Source organism: Petromyzon marinus, chromosome 64 (genome assembly GCF_048934315.1).
Source record: "Petromyzon marinus isolate PM22_M1 ecotype Great Lakes invasive population chromosome 64, UKy_Petmar_22M1.pri1.0, whole genome shotgun sequence".
NCBI classification, from domain to species: Eukaryota; Metazoa; Chordata; class Hyperoartia; order Petromyzontiformes; family Petromyzontidae; genus Petromyzon; species Petromyzon marinus.
The window spans coordinates 2257151-2278437 of record NC_133730.1 but is presented as its reverse complement, the minus strand read 5'-3'; the positions used below and the strand labels follow the sequence as shown (position 1 = coordinate 2278437).

The following is a 21287-nucleotide window of genomic DNA, read 5'->3' as shown; positions in this document are numbered from 1 at the left end:
ATTTAAGGCTGAGTCGACCGAGAGGAGGCCCAGGGCCGCTTCGGATATTTGCTGCTGTTATTGGTCTTGAGCGGGAAGTGAGCTCGGGTCGCTAGGATCGTAGTGCAGTATGTTAGCCAGTGCAGTGTGCTAGCCACTGCACGCCTGCTCCCCACTCTGGTTTGGTCACGCATGCAAACACTCATTTAATACATTCCAGTGCAGAAGCCTCCTGTAAAGGGTTTCGTGACCAAGTGAGGCTGTGATGCATAAATAACATTCAGTAACGCAATTGGCCACACTCTCTCGTGCAAGTCCCTCCTGTGAACGTCTTGAGACAGTGAGGCTTTCCTTCATTAATAAATGAACATTCCTCTCCATGAAGTAAATGGCATTCACTAAACTGGCAAAACATTCCAACGTGGGACCCTTCTGAAAAAAAGAGTATTTTGACTGTGCGAGGCTTCACTTGGTTAATGCATTACATATCCTGGATAAATGAATTGCATTGAGCCATTTTAATATCTTAATACTGGACCCTTCTGGGAACAAAGGCCTTGAGTGAGACTTTCCTGGATTATTAGCGGACTACTGTGTAAGTTGTCACGTTTGTGTTGTCGAAAGCTCTCCGCTGTGTGTTTCGGGTTCATATCCGACGTTCCGCCCCACATCCCGAAAGTCCTTCATTCAATTTCATTCAGATTCTCGTTCAAGTTTGTGAATAAGCTCCCAACACGACCTGCAGCACACCCCAAAAAGCGCATTGCAACGCATCGGAGCCACGGGAGACGACATTGTCACCAAATTACATTTCGGCCGAGTCATGCAGCTGCTTTGCTTAGGCTCGTATTAATAATGCAACAGCTGCCCCAGTTATAAGAGGGGATTGCAGACAGACAGCATTGCCCTCTGAGCACCGAGGATGTATATTTTTCACATTTGGGGCCATGTATTGTACCAGTGTCAAGCCAGTGACACGAGGAGCATTCTTCAGTGCTTGCATCACAACTGCCAGGCATCGCGAAAATCCGGCAGTAAGAGACGGGGGTTGGAGCCTTATCCGAGCAGCTTCCGTGAAGACGGCAAGGGCTCCGCTTTCCCCTGACCCTGCCTGCGACGGTGGAAAGTGTGGCCTCTTCCCTCGAACACTATTACTGGAAAATTAACGCGTATGCATGAATTGCGTAATAATTTCCCGACATGCGTAAGTCTTCAGAGGTATTTCATTGGCAGGATGGAGGCCGATGGGTAGCTGTCTGGGAAAAAAACACGCTTGTGTTGTGTGCAAATTTATCTTTTAGCTCTGGTTAGTGCCTCCAAGTTTTTGGAAAACACTAGGCCACCTTTCAACAGGGCAAGTCGCAAATCGCAAGACAACGTGATACAACAGTCTCGTTCACGTTGGGTTATCTCTACCAGAGCTGTAGAGCGCCCCCCCCCCACCACCTCCACCCACCACCTCCATCCACCACCTCCCCCCACAATCTCCACCCACCCCCTCCCCCCACCACCTCCACCCACAACCTACACCCACCCCGTCCCCTCACCCCCTCCCCCAACCATCTCCCCACACCCCTCCTACCTTCAATCCCCTTCCACCCACCCTCCCCCCACCCCCTCCCCTCACCCCCGCCACCCACGACCTCCACCCACCACCTCCACCGACCACCTCTACCCACCACCTCCACCCATCACCTCCCCCCACAATCTCCACCCACCCCCTCCCCCCACCACCTCCACCCACAACCTACACCCACCCCGTCCCCTCACCCCCTCCCCCCACCATCTCCCCACACCCCTCCTACCTTCAATCCCCTTCCACCCACCCTCCCCCCACCCCCTCCCCTCACCCCCGCCACCCACGACCTCCACCCACCACCTCCACCGACCACCTCTACCCACCACCTCCACCCACCACCTCCCCCCACAATCTCCACCCACCCCCTCCCCCCACCACCTCCACCCACAACCTACACCCACCCCGTCCCCTCACCCCCTCCCCCCACCATCTCCCCACACCCTTCCTACCTTCAATCCCCTTCCACCCACCCTCCCCCCACCCCCTCCCATCACCCCCTCCACCCACCACCTCCACCGACCACCTCCACCCACCACCTCCACCCTCCCCCCACCACCTCCGTTACGGTGGGACGGACGGACGGAGGTAGGTCGTGCTGCGTCAACGCTGCGTGGGCCCGAGACGATGCAGGCGCCCGGCCTGAACCTCACTCGCGTCGTCGACGCAGAGTGGCCGGAGAGAGAGGCGGGGCGGGAGGGGAGAGCAAGAAATCGTCGTACCCGTTTCACAAAGCCCACCCCCACACACATTCCTTCTCATCTTGTAGTTAAATGAGAACAAATGTGTTTCTGTGAGCCCCATGTGCATCGCCCCCCACGGCCCATCCACCACCCTCTTTGTCTCCACCACCCCCCCCCACCCCCAGCTACCCACTTACTGACCGACCAGGAGGCAACAGGAAAGAATAAAAAAAGTGCTCTCAAGCAGGGCCCAATGAAAGGCAAACTTCAGGCCAATCGGATGGCTGGACTACCCCCCCCAGGGGTCACCGGGTGAGGGGAAGGATGGGGGGGGGGGCAGCACTGGATGGGGAAGGGGGCGGAGGTCGGGCGGAGAGGCAGGAGGGGGTGGAGATGCAAGAAGCAGAGAGGGAAGGGGGAGAGCCAGGGAGATTTTTGGCAAGGGAGCGGCAGGAAGGTGAAGGTAGGACGTGAGTGAGACCGGGAAGTCGATTTATTTGTGTAACCCGCGGGAGGTTTTCGGGTTCACAGAGCTCCGTGGTTTTACAAGAGTCATTGGGCGGCACAGATTCCTGCTGTCACACAAGAGGCGTACACTACTGGGTTTACAATTCTCAATGAGTGCCATTTATTTGAATAAACGTTGGTTTGGAATATTGATAACGTGGATAAAATGCGTGCCCTTTCGAAGAGAAACTCGTGACTCTTCGTAATCGTGTGCGATTTGTAACGGTGTGTGACATTTCTCAGTTGTTAAAAACGTGAATAGTGGATTTTATAGTAGCCTCCTGATTGTAACCGTGATGGGATGGAATCCATTTTAACATAAAATTAATTTACGACATCCTGAATGCATTGACTTTATTCGGCCTAATAGCAAGGAACATTAGTACATTTGTATCCTGCTCTTGAGCAGATTTTTTTTGCATTAAATTTGAATGATTTTTTTACGTAGTTTTTTTATGTACTGGAAAATAATTGTTCGAAACCGTAGTAAAACAGTGAACTTCCTGGTATCCAAAGTTTTGGTCCAGACAGAGGACGGAAGGGAGGTGGGAACGTGTAGACAGGGCAGCGGAAGGTGGAAGATGAGGGCAGAGGGAGATAGATATAAGAGTGGTTGAGGGGCAGGGAGGTTATAGAGAGACGGAGGGAGACGCTGGGAGGAGAGGGGAGGAATCGTGGAGGTCTATGGAGGGAGAGGAGAGAGACTTGTAGGGAGGGGAGAAGCATGGAGAAGCGATGTTGGTGGGAGATGTAAAGCTAGTCTGTGAAGGCAGGTGAGGGCAGAGGAATGAGCTGATGTCTAATGAGCAGGGCGCCTCTTGGTTTTCATTGGAGAGGAGATTTCTGCCTCCCGTATCCCTCGGCGCCTCGGCTCGATTCCCTTTGGCTCAGGACCTCGCAGTGTTCATAGGTACGGTGCCAAGGTTTCTATGGGCCATGTTTAATACACGCGATGCTATACATAGCACATCTGATGTATAAGCGTGCAGGGGTTCTAATGTGTGTGTATATATAGCCGAAGTCGAGGGTTGTGTTTACAATGGAAGCGGTGGTGGGTGGGCAGGGTTCGGGGTGAAGGGGGGTGAAGGGGGGGGGTGCAGCAGCAGCGGTGCGGATATGTGAATTTCTTTGCTGGAAAGGGCCCTATCCCGAAACGTTACAGTGTTATTGATGACAAATGTGTGGGAGAGCAATGGCGTAGTGGTCAACTCGCGACTGTGCTGGCGAACCCGGCAGCATGAGTTCGATTCCCGGCCACGGGTAGCATCTGAACCGGTAACGGACACCCTCTAGGTCTACTCGGCCTTATTTAAGTACCTGGTGCGGTATTTGAACAATCGGCTCTGGGGAGACAAAGGTGGCCGGGCGTGGTGCTAGCCACACCAACTCGATTTCTGGCGCCGCGATGTCTGCCACCTGGTGATGATGTTGCTCGCCAACATCACTTGCCCCTCCAGCCTGCGTAGGCTACACGGAGGATCTTTGTCTTTGTGTGTGTGGTGTAGGGTTAGTAGCGTGAGCTTAAAGGGAGGAGGGGCGAGGGTGAATAGCAACGAGTGGGGAGAGGCACAGGCAGAGTGTGGAGGGACACGGAGTGTGTGTGGCACATGAATGTGTGTGTGTGTACCTGAGTGCTGGTCACCCTTTACAGGGGGAGGGGTGTGTGTGTAGACTGTAGTAGATAGGGGACGTGTAGTCTCTCTGTGTGTGTGTTTGTGTTTTATACTGTGGCGTGGTGCTGGACACCCACCCCCTCGTGTGCAGTGCCGGCCTTCATAGGTGGTGCTCGCTAACAGCACTTGCCCCAGCAGTCTGTTAAGGCTACACGGGGGATCTTTGTCTTTGTGTACTGCAGTGCGTGCCTAGCAACTATGAAGGCCGGCACGGAGGGGGATGGGTAGCCAGCTCCGCGCCCGGCCGCCTTTGTTTCCCTCCTGGCGATGTTTACACATTGCACACCGGGTACCGATTTGAGGCTGAGTCGACCTAGGGGCGACCCACGACCAGTTCCTGGGCCACCCCTAGGTCGCTGCGCTACGAACAGGGCGACCCCAAAGTTCGATTCCCGCTCACGGCCACCAACACCCAGTGACGAATATCTGAACCGGTCATGGGCCTCCCCTAGGTCGACTCAGTCTCAAACGAGTACCTGGTGCGGTGTGTAGTAAACATCGCCATCGGGGAGACAAAGGCGGCCGGGCGTGGTTGCGTGCCGTTCCGGCCTTCGTAGGCGCTACTCGCTAACAGCACTTGCCCCTACAATCTGTTTCGGCTCCGTGCGTGTGAGATTTTCGGTCGTTGCGTAACGGTGTTGGACTGACCCCCCCACCACCACCTCGCCATTCAAGAGCAATTACCCCGTGTGTGTGCTTCGTCATCCCCCCCGAGCACATTCCAAATGTTGAATCCTGCACAGTGTCCACGCCGAAGCTACGAGTTGAAGCCCGCTGGTACGGTTTGGTGGTGCGAGCGCGCGCGTTTTTCAATATGCCAGTGGCACGGGGGCCCGTGGCGTGTCCAGACTGCAGAAGGAGGGCTGATGGATCAGAGATGGATTGCGTGTGAGTGTAAATGGTGAGTCGATGTGTCGACCAGCAGAGGGGAGGACTAGTGTGTAGAGCATGTGTGTAGGGCTCAGTTGCCGGATTAAGCTAGAAGCATGTTATAAAGGGACCTTACTTTTTTTTAACTAGCATAGTAAAGTAATTGTATTTTTTTATTTGCTATACAGCCAGATAATACGACAAATCGCTAACCTTAAACACCCAGTCGTTCGTAAAAGTTGAAGGCGGTATAGTACTATAGTAATAGAGCAAGTGCAGAATCACTGAACCGGAATTGATAGCTTGAAAGCAATTCTAGATTTAAAGCTTTCGTGACTGCAAGGATCCATACTCTTTGGTTCTATTCGGTAAAGTCACGTAGGTAAAAAAAATAAAACAACAAAAATCACGACGTTTCGGCCACAACACAAGCGGCCTTCATCAGCTTGAAAGCATTTAGCGTGGGGCCCTTGAAAGTGCGGGGCCCGTAGCTACATTTGTAGCTACTACTACATATGTAGTAGCTACTACTACATATGTAGTAGTAGCTACAAATGTAGCTACATATTTAGCTACTACATATGCAGCTACTTTTGCTACTATGATAATCCTGCACTGGTAGGGTTGTTAGGTGGTAGTAGCTATATTGAGTAGGTTGTGTGTGTAGGTTGTAGAATTGTGTCATGTAAGAACACTGTAATATGGAAGCGTTGGTATTATAGAGGTGTGTGTGTGTGGGGGGGTATAGGGGTGTGTATGTAGGGTTCTATGGGTAGTGGGTGTGTGTAAAGAGGTGTGAGGAGCGGTGGCGCAGTGGTTAGCGATACGGTGACCCTGAGTTCGAGTCCCTTTCACGGCCGGTGCCAAATATTTGAACTGGCGTTGTGCCTGTCCCAGGTAGACTCAGCCGTAATTGAGTGGGCCGGTTCGTTGTCTAAATGCCAGTACCGAATGAGACAAAGGCGACCGGGCGCGGTGTCGTTCACCCAACCCATTTTGAACCGTGGCGACCTTCATAGGTGTTCGCTAATAGCACCGTCTGTTAAAGGGGATACACGGGGATCTTTGTGTGTGGAGTTAAGAGTTAACGCTGCAGTTGTGTGCTTGACATTAAGGTGATAGGTGTGTGTGTAGCGGCAGGGCTAATGTGCACTGTATGTGTAGTGGGAGGGTGTGTATGTAAACCGTATGTAGTGAGTGTGTGGAGCATGTGTGTTATCTATGTGTGTATGTAGGGAGGGCTGAGTGTGTAAAGGCTGTGTGTAGGCTGTGTGTGTATGTAGGGAGGGCTAGTGTGTAGAGGGTGTGTGTGTGTAGTCTGTGTGTCTAGGGAGGGCTAGTGTGTAGAGGGTGTGTGTGTGTAGTCTGTGTGTATGTAGGGAGGGCTAGTGTGTAGAGGGGGTGTGTGTGGTCTGTGTGTATGTAGGGAGGGCTAGTGTTTAGAGGGGTGTGAGTGTAGGCTGTGTATGTAGGGAGGGCTTGTTTGTAGAGGGTGTGTGTAGTCTGTGTGTATGTAGGGAGGACTAGTGTGTAGAGGGTGTGTGTGTGTAGTCTGTGTGTATGTAAGGAGGGCTAGTGTGTAGAGGGGGTGTGTGTGTGTAGGCTGTGTGTATGTAGGGAGGGCTAGTGTGTAGAGGGTGTGCGTGTGTGTGTAGTCTGTGTGTATGTAGGGAGGGCTAGTGTGTAAAGGGTGTGTGTGTGTGTAGGCTGTGTGTATGTAGGGAGGGCTAGTGTGTAGAGGGTGTGCGTGTGTGTGTAGTCTGTGTGTATGTAGGGAGGGCTAGTGTGTAAAGGGTGTGTGTGTGTAGTCTGTGTGTATGTAGGGAGGGCTAGTGTGTAGGGGGGGCGTGTGTGTGTAGGCTGTGTGTATGTAGGGAGGGCTAGTGTGTAGAGGGTGTGTGTGTGTAGTCTGTGTGTATGTAGGGAGGGCTAGTGTGTAGAGGGGGTGTGTGTGTAGGGTGTGTGTATGTAGGGAGGGCTAGTGTGTAGAGGGTGTGTGTGTGTAGGCTGTGTGTACGTAGGGAGGGCTAGTGTGTAGAGGGGTGTGTGTGTAGTCTGTGTGTATGTAGGGAGGGCTAGTGTGTAGAGGGTGTGTGTGTGTAGTCTGTGTGTATGTAGGGAGGGCTAGTGTGTAGAGGGGGTGTGTGTGTAGTCTGTGTGTATGTAGGGAGGGCTAGTGTGTAGAGGGTGTGTGTGTGTAGTCTGTGTGTATGTAGGGAGGGCTAGTGTGTAGAAGGGGTGTGTGTGTAGGCTGTGTATGTAGGGAGGGCTAGTGTGTAGAGGGTGTGTGTGTGTAGGCTGTGTGTATGTAGGGAGGGCTTGTGTGTAGAGGGGGTGTGTGTGTAGTCTGTGTGTATGTAGGGAGGGCTAGTGTGTAGAGGGTGTGTGTGTGTAGGCTGTGTGTATGTAGGGAGGGCTAGTGTGTAGAGGGTGTGTGTGTGTGTAGTCTGTGTGTATGTAGGGAGGGCTAGTGTGTAGAGGGTGTGTGTGTGTAGGCTGTGTAGCGCTGAGCTGGAGGAATGCCTCTCTCTCTGCGTGGGGTCCGCGCTGCTGCTGCTGCGCGTTGCCACTCTCAGACTCCCCGGCTCTGAACGCTGCCGGCGCAGGCATCGTCGCTCCAGCGACCACAGCGGCAAGACACCGTTTGGGGGGTGCGGGGAGGGGTGGGGGGACAGACAAGGAGATAGACATACGGGAGACACAAGGAGACGCGCACAACGACGGAGACACGCGGACAGAGACGAGACGAGAGGCAGAAGGAGAGGCGAGCACTGGGCTTCCGTACAGGTGATGATGGCGGGACTTGGCCCCGTCTCCCCGTGTCTCCATCTCCCGGTGTCTCCGTCTCCCCGTGTCTCCGTCTCCCCGTGTCTCCGTCTCCCCGTGTCTCCGTCTCCCCGTGTCTCCATCTCCCCGTGTCTCCATCTCCCCGTGTCTCCATCTCCCCGTGTCTCCATCTCCCCGTGTCTCCATCTCCCCGTGTCTGTGTCTCTGCGTGAATGCGTTCGCTGTGTCTCGATGTCTGTCCAAGCGGACTGTGGCGCGCGTGTGTAGATTACAGCCCTGCGGGTGTGTCCGTGTGACGGTGTCTCAGTCCGCGTTGTGGTCTCTGTCTTATGGTGTCTCTGTCCTACGGTGTCTCTGTCTTACGGTGTCTCTGTCTTACGGTGTCTCTGTCTTACGGTGTCTCTGTCTTACGGTGTCTCTGTCTTACGGTGTCTGCCTCTGTGCTTCTGTCTCTCTCTGTCTCTCTTGTCGCTGTGTCTGTGTGAGTGTCTCCGTGTGTCTGCATCTGCCCTTCCGTGTCTCCATTTCCGTGTCTCTGTGGTGTATTCGTCTCTCCCGAGTTTGTCTCTCCGCATCGCTGCGTTACTCCGGCTCCCATCCGCCCCTCTCTCTGTGTGTCTCCGTGTGTACATCTGATCCTGTCTCTCTCTCTCTGTGTCTCTCTGTGTGTCTCTTTGTATACATCTGATCCTGTCTCTCTCTCTCTCTGTGTACATCTGATCCAGTCTCTCTCTCTCTGTGTCTCTCTCTCTCTGTGTGTCTCTGTGTGTACATCTGATCCTGTCTCTCTGTGTGTCTATCTGTGTGTCTCTGTGTGTATATCTGATCCTCTCTCTCTCTGTGTGTCTCTGTGTGTACATCTGATCCTGTCTCTCTCTCTGTGCGTCTCTCTCTCTCTGTCTCTGTGTGTACATCTGATCCTGTCTCTCTCTGTGTGTCTATCTGTGTGTCTCTGTGTGTATATCTGATCCTGTCTCTCTCTGTGTCTCTCTCTGTGTGTCTCTGTGTGTACATCTGATCCCGTCTCTCTCTCTCTCTGTGTGTGTCTCTCTCTCTGTGTGTACATCTGATCCTCTCTCTCTCTGTGTGTCTCTGTGTGTACATCTGATCCTGTCTCTCTGTGTGTCTCTGTCTCTGTGTGTCTCTCTCTGTGTGTCTCTGTGTGTGTCTCTGTGTGTTTGTCTCTCTCTGTGTGTGTGTCTCTGTGTGTGTACATCTGACCCTGCCTATCTCTCTGTGTGTCTCTCTCTCTCTCTGTGTCTCTCTGTGTGTCTCTCTCTGTGTGTGTCTCTGTGTGTGTGTGTCTCTCTCTGTGTCTCTCTCTGTGTGTGTGTCTCTCTGTGTGTGTGTCTCTCTGTGTGTGTCTCTCTCTGTGAGTGTCTCTCTGTGTGTGTCTCTCTCTGTGTGTGTGTCTCTCTCTGTGTGTGTGTCTCTCTGTGTGTGTACATCTGACCCTGTCTCTCTGTGTGTGTCTCTCTGTGTGTCTCTCTCTCTGTGTGTCTCTCTGTGTGTGTCTCTCTGTGTGTGTGTCTGTGTGTGTGTGTGTCTGTGTGTGTGTCTCTCTCTCTGTGTGTGTCTCTCTGTGTGTGTGTGTACATCTGACCCTGTCTCTCTCTCTGTGTATCTCTCTGTGTGTGTCTCTCTCTCTCTGTGTCTCTCTGTGTGTGTACATCTGACCCTGTCTCTCTCTCTCTCTGTATGTCTCTCTCTCTGTGTCTCTCTCTCTCTCTCTGTGTGTGTCTCTCTGTGTGTCTCTGTGTGTACATCTGACCCTGACTCTCTGTATGTCTCTCTCTCTCTCTGTGTCTCTCTGTGTATGTCTCTCTCTCTGTGTGTGTCTCTCTGTGTATGTCTCTCTCTCTGTGTGTGTCTCTCTGTGTATGTCTCTCTCTCTGTGTGTGTCTCTCTGTGTATGTCTCTCTCTCTGTGTGTCTCTCTGTGTGTCTCTCTCTGTGTGTGTACATCTAACCCTGTCTCTCTCTCAGTCGCCGTCTCACCCTGTCCAGAACAATCGCCGTTGTCTCTGCGCACTCTGACGCAAAATCTCTGTCCGCCTTCCATCCACACGTGTCTTTCTCCATCTTTGTTACGCATCTGTAGTGTAAACCGTTCTCAATCGATGTCTCTTGCCATACGTCAGTTTCTACATGCCTTTGTCTCCAACATGCTTGTCTCTCTCTGTATCCGTCCCGTATCTGCTGCATCTCTCTGCGTATGTGACCCGGTAATGGAATCTGCATAGAGCCTGTCTCTCCATCTCTCCCTGTGTATCTTGGAAGGTGTCCACCATGCACCCGGCGTTGTATCGCCATCAATAGCCGTCTCTCTCTCTCTGTCTCTCTGTGTGTTTCTCTCAGCCTGTGTGTCTGTCTCCATTTCAATGTCTGTCCCTCTGCGATGTGCAACAAGCGTTAGATGGAATGTGTATCAGGGTATTCCGCATGACTTGGCCTCATCACATATGGAATGAGGCGTCAGCCTGGACATTTCTTTGGATGAGTGGCCACTATGCAACAACAGGTCGCAATAGGATGTGGTTGGTGGTAATGTGCAGTGCATGTTAAAACATTGTTGTTGTACTATACATCTATGTTCCTCTCACGTCGCCCAACTCGCACTCACCAGCGTGGTGAAGTATGGTCCAATATAAATGGGCAAAGCGGCTGTTACTAGTACACAAAGTGGCGATCACGCGCATGTGTTACGCGTATTAGTCCTTCATATTTGCTACTGGTGGGCACATCATGGCTAGTGCACAATTCACTACGATCTCTCTAACTAACCTGAGTGCAATTTCGAATTAAAGCTTTCGTGACTGCAGGGATTCATCATCTTGGTTCTTTCGGTAAAGTCACGTAGAAGGGAAATAATAAAATAATAAAAATTAAATTCTCACGACGTTTCGGCCACAACACAAGCAGCCGTCCTCAGGTGAAGAAACAGGACTGTCGGAAAGACAGCGCCTGAGGACGGCTACTTGTGTTGTGGCCGAAACGTCGTGAGAATGTTACTATGTTTTATTTTTTATTATTTTATTATTTCCCTTCTACGTGACTTTACCGAAAGAACCAGGAAGATAACCTGAGTTCGACTCCTGTCTGTAACGTCTGCCACCATCAGTGCTGTGGTCGTTCGACTCTCGTCACCTTCCGTGAAGGTGACGGTAGCCCAAGCATGGTTTATGATGCGGGGTCTCGTCGTATTGTGTGTAAACGTCGCCTCTAGGGAGACAAAGGCGGCCCCGACAGTCCGTTACGGTTAATACCTGGGGGAGTTTTGTCTCTTGTTTGCCCAAACAGTCCGGTCGCTTTACATAGCCATCATAATTTGCAGCCATTTGCCAACTCTACTGTTGGATGAAATCTCTGTACGGGTAATGCGTTCGTACGCAATGTTAGTGTGTATGTGTGTGTGTGCGCGCACACGTGTGTGGATCTGTGTGCACATATGCAGTTGTTATTGTGTACGTAGTACGCGTTTTATGCGTGCGTGCGTATTCGTGTTTGTGTGTGCACGCTCCGGTAGTATCGGTATGATTCAAGCTCGCTATCGATTGTATGCATAGATTGATGGTTATCGAATGCTTTGCGTGTTAAGCACAAATGTGCATTCGTTTAATTTGCGTGTGTGTTTTCAGTGCGTTAAAATGATTTCCCTTGTGCGATGTGTAAATGTCGTAACTGGGGAGACAAAGGCGGTCGGGCGTGGCGCTGGCCCACATCGTGCCTTCAGAGGTGCGTCGCTCACAGCGCTTGCCCCAATAATCTGACCAGGCTATACGGGGGGATCTTCTTTGGTTCTTTCGGTAAAGTCACGTAGAATGAGAATAAAATCATAAAATAAAACAATAAAATTCTCACGACGTTTCGGCCACAACACAAGTGGCCGCCTTCAGGTGAAAGGAACAAACCTGTTGGGACGACAGAGCTGCAATGGAGGGGAACATGATGGTTGGTGTGTGCGTGTTCACGCCACTCCAGCTGACACCAATTTGACCTAATTAAGCCATTTAAACAATATTGCTGCAGTGCAACAGACGCTGATGGCGATTTGTTTGTGTGTTTTGTGTGTGTGTGTATCACAGTGTGGGTAGTGGTGTGTCTGTGTTATGGTGGTGTATATGGCAGTGTGGTGTGTGAGTGTACGGTAGTTGTGAATGTGGGTCGTGTGTTTTGTGGTGTGTGCATGGTGGTGGTATGGTGTTGCGTATGGTAGTGGTGTGTGTTTGTGTATGGTAGTGGTGTGTGTTTGTGTATGGTAGTGGTGTGTGTGTATGGTAGAGGTGTGTGTATGGTGTGGTGTGTGTGCTGTTGTGTGTGTGGGTATGGTAGTGGTGTGTGTGTGTATGATAGTGGTGTGTGTATGCTGTTGTGTGTATGCTGTTGTGTGTGTATGGTGTGTGGTAGTGGTGTGTGTGTGTGGTGTGTGTGTGTGTGGTAGTGGTGTGTGTGTATGGTTGAGGTGTGTGTGTGTGTATGATAGTGGTGTGTGTGTGTGTATGGTGTCTGTGTATGGTGTGTGTGTGGTAGTGGTGTGTGTGTGTATGTGTGATCGTGGTGTGTGTATGTTAGTGGTGTGTGTGTATGGTGTGTGTGTGGTAGTGGTGTGTGTGTGGTAGTGGTGTGTGTGTGGTAGTGGTGTGTGTGTGGTGTGTGTATGTGTGGTCGTGGTGTGTGTGTGTATGTTAGTGGTGTGTGTGTGTATGTTGTGTGTGTATGGTGTGTGTGGTGGTGTGTGTGTGTATGTTAGTGGTGTGTGTGTGTGTGTATGGTGTGTGTGGTAGTGGTGTGTGTGTTGGAGAGCAGTGGAGCAGCGGTTAGCTCGACGATTTTCTGAACCCGTCCTCTGCCTGCCAGGACCGGTCGAGTTTCTACTTTAGTTTCAAACGAGTACCTGGTGCCGTGTGTCAACATCGCCACTAGGGAAACAAAGGCAGCCGGGCCTTCATAGGTGCTCGCTTAACAGCACTTGCCCCAGCAGTCTGTTAATACTCCACGAGGGATCTTTGTATTCACTGAACATGTGTCGTTCATCTCTTTATCTCCACCTGGTCTGTCTTGACCCCTTATGGGACATCAGATCACTAGTGTGCTCACATCATCAACACAGGAAGGATTGCAAACGTGGCCTGTCTCTCAAGTGGACACACATCACCCCCTTTGTGTGTGAATATGAAGAGTGCAAGAGGGTTTAGGCACAATGTCATATTTCGAAGACAAATATCACCTACCGTATATCTTCCCGCACAGAGAGTTGGAGCAAATGCTGTTCGCGAGCACCTTAGAACGGCTGCTGGCACGGCGCACGAGGGGGGGGGGGGGGGGGAGTGATACTGAGTCGCACCCACGCCCGGCCACCTTTATCTCCCCAGTGCTAATGTTTTGCACACCACAGTCAGGTGTTCATTTAAGGCCGAGTCGACGTAGGGGAGGCCCCGCCACCGGTTCAGATATCGCAATGCCACTGACGTTAGCCGTGGCTGGGAACTGAACCTACGTCGCCGGGTTCAAAGCGCAAATCGCCAGGCGCACTACACAACAACTTACGCAGCACTTTCAATAAGATACAAAGTACAACCCGCACCACCACCACCACCACCACCGTACATAATAGTAGCTTTGACAGAATGTTGGGCAAGGGCTGTTAGCGAGCTCGTATGGAGGCGGGCACAGACAACAACACGCACTGCTCTGCGAGGTTGTCACACAGAACGCGCATTCATGACATGAATGTAGGTCAAACCTGCCCCTGCTTATTAAAGAGCTGCTACCACTCTAGCACCGAAGGATGCCCGCAGTGGGGTGTGATGCTAAGCACCATCGGGCTTGCAATCCAGAGGTCCGGCGGTTTCGATTCCCCGGCGTGGCAGTCGAAGCAATGGGCAGGTTGCTTAAAATCTCCCTGCCCTTGTCACATCCACCCAGCCGTGGAAATGCGTGCGCATCACAGTCAGTCGATAGGCGGGTGGAATACGTGGTGGGCTAAAGCCGTGGACGTTTCCGACCTCTTCTGACCATTGTGGAAGAGTAGGCCAAAGAACACCCTCTGGGTAGGGTTCTCAATTGCGGGGCTGCACCTTCACCTATTATCGTCCAAGTCAAGCCTCGAGTCGTCCCCCTCCTCTGTGTGTGTGTTGCTGTGTCCTGCGCACACATTAATTGATCAGAGGAGTCTACAGCACATGGGTTTACTGTATTGTCCGTATAGATATAAACGCAAGTACTGGAGAACTCCTATCCGTGGTGATATGGGGGGGACCGATATCGAGGAGCATTTCATTTCGCGGGGTTGTCCGCGATTTTACTCCTCTTATCCGCGGATGAAAATGAATCGCGGATAATTGGAGTAATTCGCCACGCGGCCACTCCTCTTCATCCGCGAACAATCGCATTCGGAAGCCGCTTCACTTCGCGCTATGGATAAAATGGAGGATAACCGCGGATAACTAAGGACGAATTGGTGGGGCTGCCGGTAATGGGAGTTTTTGCAAACCCTACCACAGCTGCTACGGATCATACAAGCTGGGGAGTCCTGTAATAGGGCTCCATCGCATTGTGCCCATACACAGCCGGTACATGGATAGTTTTACCAGACATATGCACGTGGAGCCATGCACGGTGTTGGCAGCAGTGCCGCACAATCTACTGTTGTGCTGTACTTCTATGAACCCACGTGATGTATCCTCCCCCGCTCTCACCCAGCCACCCATGACCAGCGTGGCGAAGCATGCTCAGACAGCCCCTGCGACCCGCGGAAAGTGCGGAGGGTCCTCATCCAGCAGTGGATTGACAAAAGGGCTGTACCTGCACACATACATACATACCACATAGGTATTCACCGTGTACTTCAAAGACAATCCCCCGTATAGCCTGTAACAGGCTGTTGGGGCAAGTGCTGTCAGCGAGCACCTACGAAGGCCGGCAACGCACACGAGGAGGGGTGGATGTCCAACACCTCGCCCGGCCGTCTTTGTCTCACTAGTGGTGATGTTTACACCAGGCACTATACTAATTTGAGGCTGAGTCGAACTAGGGGAGGCCCAGGACCGGTTCAGATAATCGTTAATGGTGTTGACCGTGAGCGGGAATCGAGTTTGGGCCGCCGGGTTCGTTGAGCACCACGCTAGCCGCTACGCTACCGCTCCCCGTGGTGTGATGCACCGTGTACATCACATACCGCACACCTATATGAGGCCCATGCTATGCACGCCGCATATCACACAGGTACATATACAGCATTCATACCACACCTATATTCACCACGAATGCCACACGCAAACGCCCCTTAGGTGGGCGGCGGTGGCTACGCGTGCCTGTAAATCCGGCCACTGTGTGGAGGCGGTGAGGGTTGGTGGATCACAACAATGTAGGAACAATCCCTTCTCGTGGGTGTCGAGGAGGTAGCCATACCCTGGCTAATCTCCATCTGTCCCTTCTGTACAGGAATATGGTGTTGCCCCCTCGCACGTGTCGGGTTTCCACTTGTATGAGATTTGACTTTTATGCTCAGAGAGAGAGGGGAGAGAGAGTCGGCATTGTGAAGTGACAATTCATGGCGAGTCATTGCGTAAACTCTTGGTGCTCTCATGGGGTCATGCCATACTCGCGATGTTTCTGATGCCCTGTGTGCTTGGCGGATTAGTTAGCTTCGATTCGCCCTTCGCAAAGGTGGCTCAGCGGGTGGACCGGGGGGGGGGGGGGGATATGCAGCCACGCGACTCGTTCGACCCGTTCTCCCAGCTGGCTGCGCGGACACTTGAGATGTCCAACAGCACAACAACGCCTCTCTTTTTTTCACGCGTGTGCGAGCGCGCGCGCGCGCGTACAGCCGACACGTGTGTAGTTGGTGAGACTGTACGTTTAGCGGGGAGCGCCGGTGTCGTGGTTCAGTGCACCGCGCTACGCACCAGCCGCTGACCCGAGTTCGATTCGCGCTCACGGTCCAACGCCGGTGACGATTGTCTGAGCCGCTCCTGGACCTCCACTAGGTCGGCTCAGCCTCAAATGAGTACCTGGTGTGGTGTGTAAACATTGCCACTAAGGGAGACAAAGGTGGTCGGGCGTGGTGCGGGCCACTCACTCCCATGTGTGCTGTCCCGGCCTTCGTAGGTGCTGCTCACTAACAGCACTTGCCCCAACAGTCCTTTAAGCCTATGCGGGGGTGGGAGCGGTTTGATTGGAGTGACATTGGGGCCGTCCATAAATGACGTCACGCGATTTTGGACGATTTTTAACCCCCCCCCCCTCGTCACACGGCGTCACAAAAAGTCAGACCCCCCCTCAAATATGACGTCACAAAGCTCTGCCCCCCCCCCCCAAAATAAAACATGCTTCAAATCGCTTTAAACTATTGTCATTGTAGTGCGTATTTAATGTGGCACTGCACTCTGATGTTGTAGGAGAAAACATTTATTAAAAAGTCTATTTAATTAAGTAGTACGTGTTGTCTATATTTATTTAAAGTTGCGCATTTTGATGTGACGTCACATTTCTCAACCCCTCCCCCCCCTCGTCACACATCGTCACAAATGTCTGACCCCCCCCCGCCCCCTAGGTGCGTGACGTCATTTATGCACGGCTCCAGTGTTGTGGTTCGTGCACTTTGCTACGAAGCCGCTGACCCGAGTTCCCATATCAGCGATGGATATCTGGTCTTCCCCTAGGCCGACTCAGCCATAAAATGAGGACCTGGCATGGGGGGTAAATATCAGTACTGGGGAGACAAAGGCGGCCAGGAGTGGTGCTGAACACTCATGCTCTTGGGTGCAGCGATGGCCTTCAGAGGTGCTCACTAACAGCCCCAACAGTCTAAGTAGGCTATAAAGGGATCTTTGTCTTTGTATAATAGGACCTGTCACAGTATTGAACACATGGAGTAACAGGAGTAATTTCAGAAGAAAAACATCAAGAGGCTGACATTACTTCTATTTATCACCCGTCACGCTAGTATTTCAATACCGTATTCTAAATGCGTTGCAGCACAGTGGTTACCACACCCTGCTATGAACCCAGAGACGTGAGGCCCTCGTATCCCGGCCATTGGTAACATCATCCGTGCCGAGCGACGTAAGAACCGGTCCGTGTCCACCGCCGGTTTTCTTTTCACCATCTCGCACTGACCGCCGTGGTGAAGTATGGTCAAGTAACCCCCAGTAGTGGATTGACAAAAGGTGGGAAAATATCGTTATTTATATTTGTGAATTATTGCAATTTTTTTTAACACCAATGCTGGAGTTTGCCAATTCTTCGGAAAGGTAAAGGCACAGGACCTATAATCGCTCGCACCACTGCTGATGGAAGGGCATCCACGACATGGAGCTCTAGAGAGCCGCTCTAGAAGGTTTAAAAAACAAAACGAATCTGACCAGAAGTCTTGGAAGAGCCGGGAGTGCCGCACACTTTTACCGCACCACGTGTGATCTGCCGGTCGAGCGTGGTGTTGCTGCTGGGTGAACAGAGAGGCGGAGGAGATTTGGGGACTCCACGCATTCGTTTGAACTGCCACACCGAGGAGATTGAATGGATGACCTCTGCACTGTGAGCCCAGTGCACTGATAACCATTACAACCGAAGCGCTACGTGAGAAGGTATCTTAACAGACGTGAGCCGCGAGTGGAAATTTGACTTTGCCGTTCTCATTATAGTCCGACGGTCAATTCACGCGCGCATTGTCGCAGACGTTTCGGGCCTGCGCCCGGCGGACATCAATCGAGACGTGACACCAGTCCTGCGTCCTTGTTCATTTCTCAATTCCCCCACCCTCCACCAACCACCTTCCACGTGTGGCGTTTGCGAACTGTCCGTCCGGTGCGAGCCAGCCTGGCAAGTAGCTCTGTCTCGAAGTTGCGACCCGCTCCGCGCTCGCCGCTGACCCGGCCCTCCCGTGCCACGGGAGGCGGTCGCGCAACGCGAGGAGCGCTACCCCGTGAGGATCGGTGGAGCTCGTCTCCTACCGAGCACGGCCCTTTTGTCCACTCCATCGCTGGATGAGGGTCTCCCCACTCCGTCCCGGTCTCGTGAGGGCGACGGGGTCCGTTGAACGTATTTAGCCGTGCCGGTTAGCGCCTAGACGTCAGAGGTCATGTGGTCACGCGTGTATTTTAAACAAGCGGTTTCCAAACAGCTGCTTGCAACAAGTCTCCCTTCGTACGTGGCTGGGTCCATTCGCACGTTCAGACGAGTGTCGGGGTGACAGACCGACCAACTCTTGGACCGACCCTCCGACAACCCCTCGCGCTGACTGACCGACACTCCGACTGACCCTCGGGCCAAGCGACCAACCATTGGACAAAATTACTGACCTTCCGACCGACCGACCGACTGACCGACGGGACCGTCCCTCCGACCAATCCATCGGACCGACCAACCCGACCCTCGGAGCGACACCACGCGTATCCGAAGCGCGCACAGCGGAGAGCGCCACTCGACGAACGCGACGTTTATGCCGCCTCCCCCCTCCCCCCTCCCGTGCAGGCGAAGCAGCGGTCGGGTGGGGGCGGTGCCGGCGGCGGCGCCGGCGTGCGGCGCCGTGACCGCTCGCGGTACGCCCGGCGAGAGGCCATGGGCGACGTTCGGGAAGGGGCGCCCGGGGCAGACGGCGCGGGCGGCGAGCCGAGGGCGACCCCGAGCCCGCGCGCGACGACGGCGGCGGCGAAGCCTCGCGGCAAACTCTTGCCTCTCAAGGTGGTCTTCCTCGACGACTCCGAGAAGACGTTCGATTTGCCGGTGAGCGATGCGGCGGTTGACCCCCTCGTGACCCCAACCCCGCACCTCTTCCCACCACCCCTTCCGCTCGGGCCGTCCATGATCGAGGGCCGCATCGATCGGCCCGCCAGAAACGAAGCGCGACGGGGGAGCCCCCTGGTTGTGACGCCGCCGACGCGTGTTTTTCCGGGAACGACGTCCCGACGTTTCGCTCCCGCTTGCTGGGAGCTTCTTCAGGAACGGCGCGGTGCTGCGAGAACGGCTTTTGCGCGCGGCTCTCTCGCTTGCCATCGCGTCGTCGGCTGGGCCTGCGTCGGATTTTTGCCGCGCACCTTGCGGAAGCGACGGTCCGCTTTGCCGCGGGTCGAACCGTCGGTTTGTTTTAAATTCTCAGCGTTGGATCGTTTTTTTTTGCAACTTGCGTGAAACACTGTGCCAGTGCGCATGTCATTTAAAATAGAAAGGTTTCTCTTTTAAGATTTCCGATGCGTGGTACATTCCAACAATAAACAGACTGCCTGGCAGGCGTTACTGCAGGTCATGCGGGCGTCATTATTTACAGAGCTCATTTTGGGGATTTTTACTGGGTTGACTGAACTTTTCTTAAAATAAACACTCGAGGAGTGAGGAGGGAGGGAGGGAGGGAGGCCGGGGATGTTGATATTTTCTGTCGGCGTCATTGGTGACCAGGCCGAGCCCTTTCCTGGTTTCATCACAAATGGATAAAAAGACCTGGATTGAAGGGTTCATCGCAAGTGATGGCTCGGTGTGCGGTCCTCAGTCAACCGGTCGCACTGGATCCTGACTTGAAAATTGAGCGTTTGTGTTGGACTGATTTGAGATGCATGCAGCTTGCAACTCATTGCAGCTGTGAACTTCAGGTGACGTCAGAGTAGGTTGGAGTGACATGCAACTCATTGCAGCTGTGAGTTTCAGGTAATGTCACAGTAGGTTGGAGTGGCTTGCAACTCATTGCAGCTGTGAGTTTCAGGTAACGTCACAGTAGGTTGGAGTGGCATGCAACTCATTGCAGCTGTGAGCTTCAGGTAACGTCACAGGGATGATTTTGTAAAACCAACCCCCCCCCCCCAAGTCTCTCCGTTTTTAATATCTTTCGACATTTGATCGAGCGTGGGCCAGGCCTCAAAGCGTCGAGTGACGGCGGTGGATGCTAGCCGGGTGGTTAACTTCGAGCGCGTTGCATTGTGCCCACGACATTTAACGCGAATGTTTTCAGAAGGAAAACTTTAAGATTACTGAAATATTTTGTCTGGAGCTCAGTCGCTGTGCGAGTCTAACTGTTCACGTTTTGTCCACCCCGTCTCTCTCCCGCGTCTCCCGTCCATGCGCTATGGTCATGGCCCAACAAAAATGTGACTTGTTTACTTTTAAGGCCATGACGTTATTGAGGGATGTGTTGAGTTAATTGTGGACAACTGTCAAAGCAGCAGCAGCAGCACCGTCGCCCAAATCATTTTTTTTGCGAAAATTAGCGTCAGACACGATCCGTACGAGTGTGTACGCGTCGTGGCGGCGAAGGGGTTTTCCGTGCCGAGGGCTATGAACCCGGCAAACCTGGGTTCAATTCTGGGTCACAGATGACGTCGGTGTGCGAGTGATATCAGAACCTGTCCCGGTGCCTCTCCTCGTATGGACAGCCTTGAACGAGTAAGATTCCTGGTACGCTGTGCCAAACAGCGTAAACATCAGCACTGCACAGAGAGAGCGGGAGAGATGGCCTGGCGCTGTGCTGTCCACACCTGCTTGTGATTCGTGCCGGCCTTAATAGGTGCTCGCCAACAGCACTTTGCCCAACGGCCTTTGAGGCTGTGCAGAAGAACATCGTTGTTGTCTTTGTGCACTTGACGGGAATTTAAGGACGTTGGCGTCAGAAGTCTGCAAGGTTTGGCATCAGGCGCTCGTGTGTGTGTGTATAGAACTAGTGTGTGTGTGTTATGTTTGTGTGAGTGTGGTGTGTGTGTGTGTGATGTTTGTGTGAGTGTGGTGTGTGTGTGATGTTTGTGTGTGTGTGTGGTGTGTGTGTGTGATGTGTGTGATGTGTGCGTGAGATGTTTGTGTGTGAGATGTTTGTGTGTATGATGTTTGTGTGTGTGTGTGATGTTTGTTTGTGTGTGTGAGATGTTTGTGTGTGTGAGGTGTTTGTGTGTGTGATGTGTGTGTGTGATGTGTGTGATGTGTGTGTGTGATGTGTGAGATGTGTGTGTGTGTGATGTGTGTGATGTGTGTGTGGTGCGAATGTGTGATGTGTGTGTGTGATGTTTGTGTGTGTGATGTGTGTGTGTGATGTGTGTGTGTGATGTGTGTGTGTGATGCGTGTGAGATGTGTGTGTGTGTGATGTGTGTGATGTGTGTGTGTGATGTGTGTGTGATGTTTGTGTGTGTGATGTTTGTGTGTGTGATGTGTGTGTGTGTGATGTATGTGTGTGTGTGTGATGTGTGTGTGATGTGTGTGTGTGATGTGTGTGTGTGAGATGTGTGTGTGTGTAAT

At 52.7% G+C, this 21287-nt stretch overlaps 1 protein-coding gene across 3 annotated transcripts in view; it reads left to right on the top strand.

The window, feature by feature from the left end:
* The first annotated feature begins 5172 nt into the window (after positions 1-5172).
* Positions 5173-21287, top strand: part of LOC116956303 (FERM, ARHGEF and pleckstrin domain-containing protein 1-like) — an 85405-nt gene continuing 69290 nt past the window's right edge. Inside the window, exons 1-3 of one of the 3 annotated variants that reach the window (XM_032977813.2) lie at positions 5173-5319; positions 7865-8075; positions 18548-18799. In XM_032977813.2, coding sequence (XP_032833704.1) covers positions 18635-18799 — 165 coding nt within the window. In that variant the 5' untranslated portion in view covers positions 5173-5319; positions 7865-8075; positions 18548-18634. Of the gene's footprint in view, positions 5320-7560; positions 8076-18547; positions 18800-21287 lie in introns of those variants that run through there. The other 2 variants (XM_032977812.2, XM_032977811.2) reach the window with 2 other exon arrangements.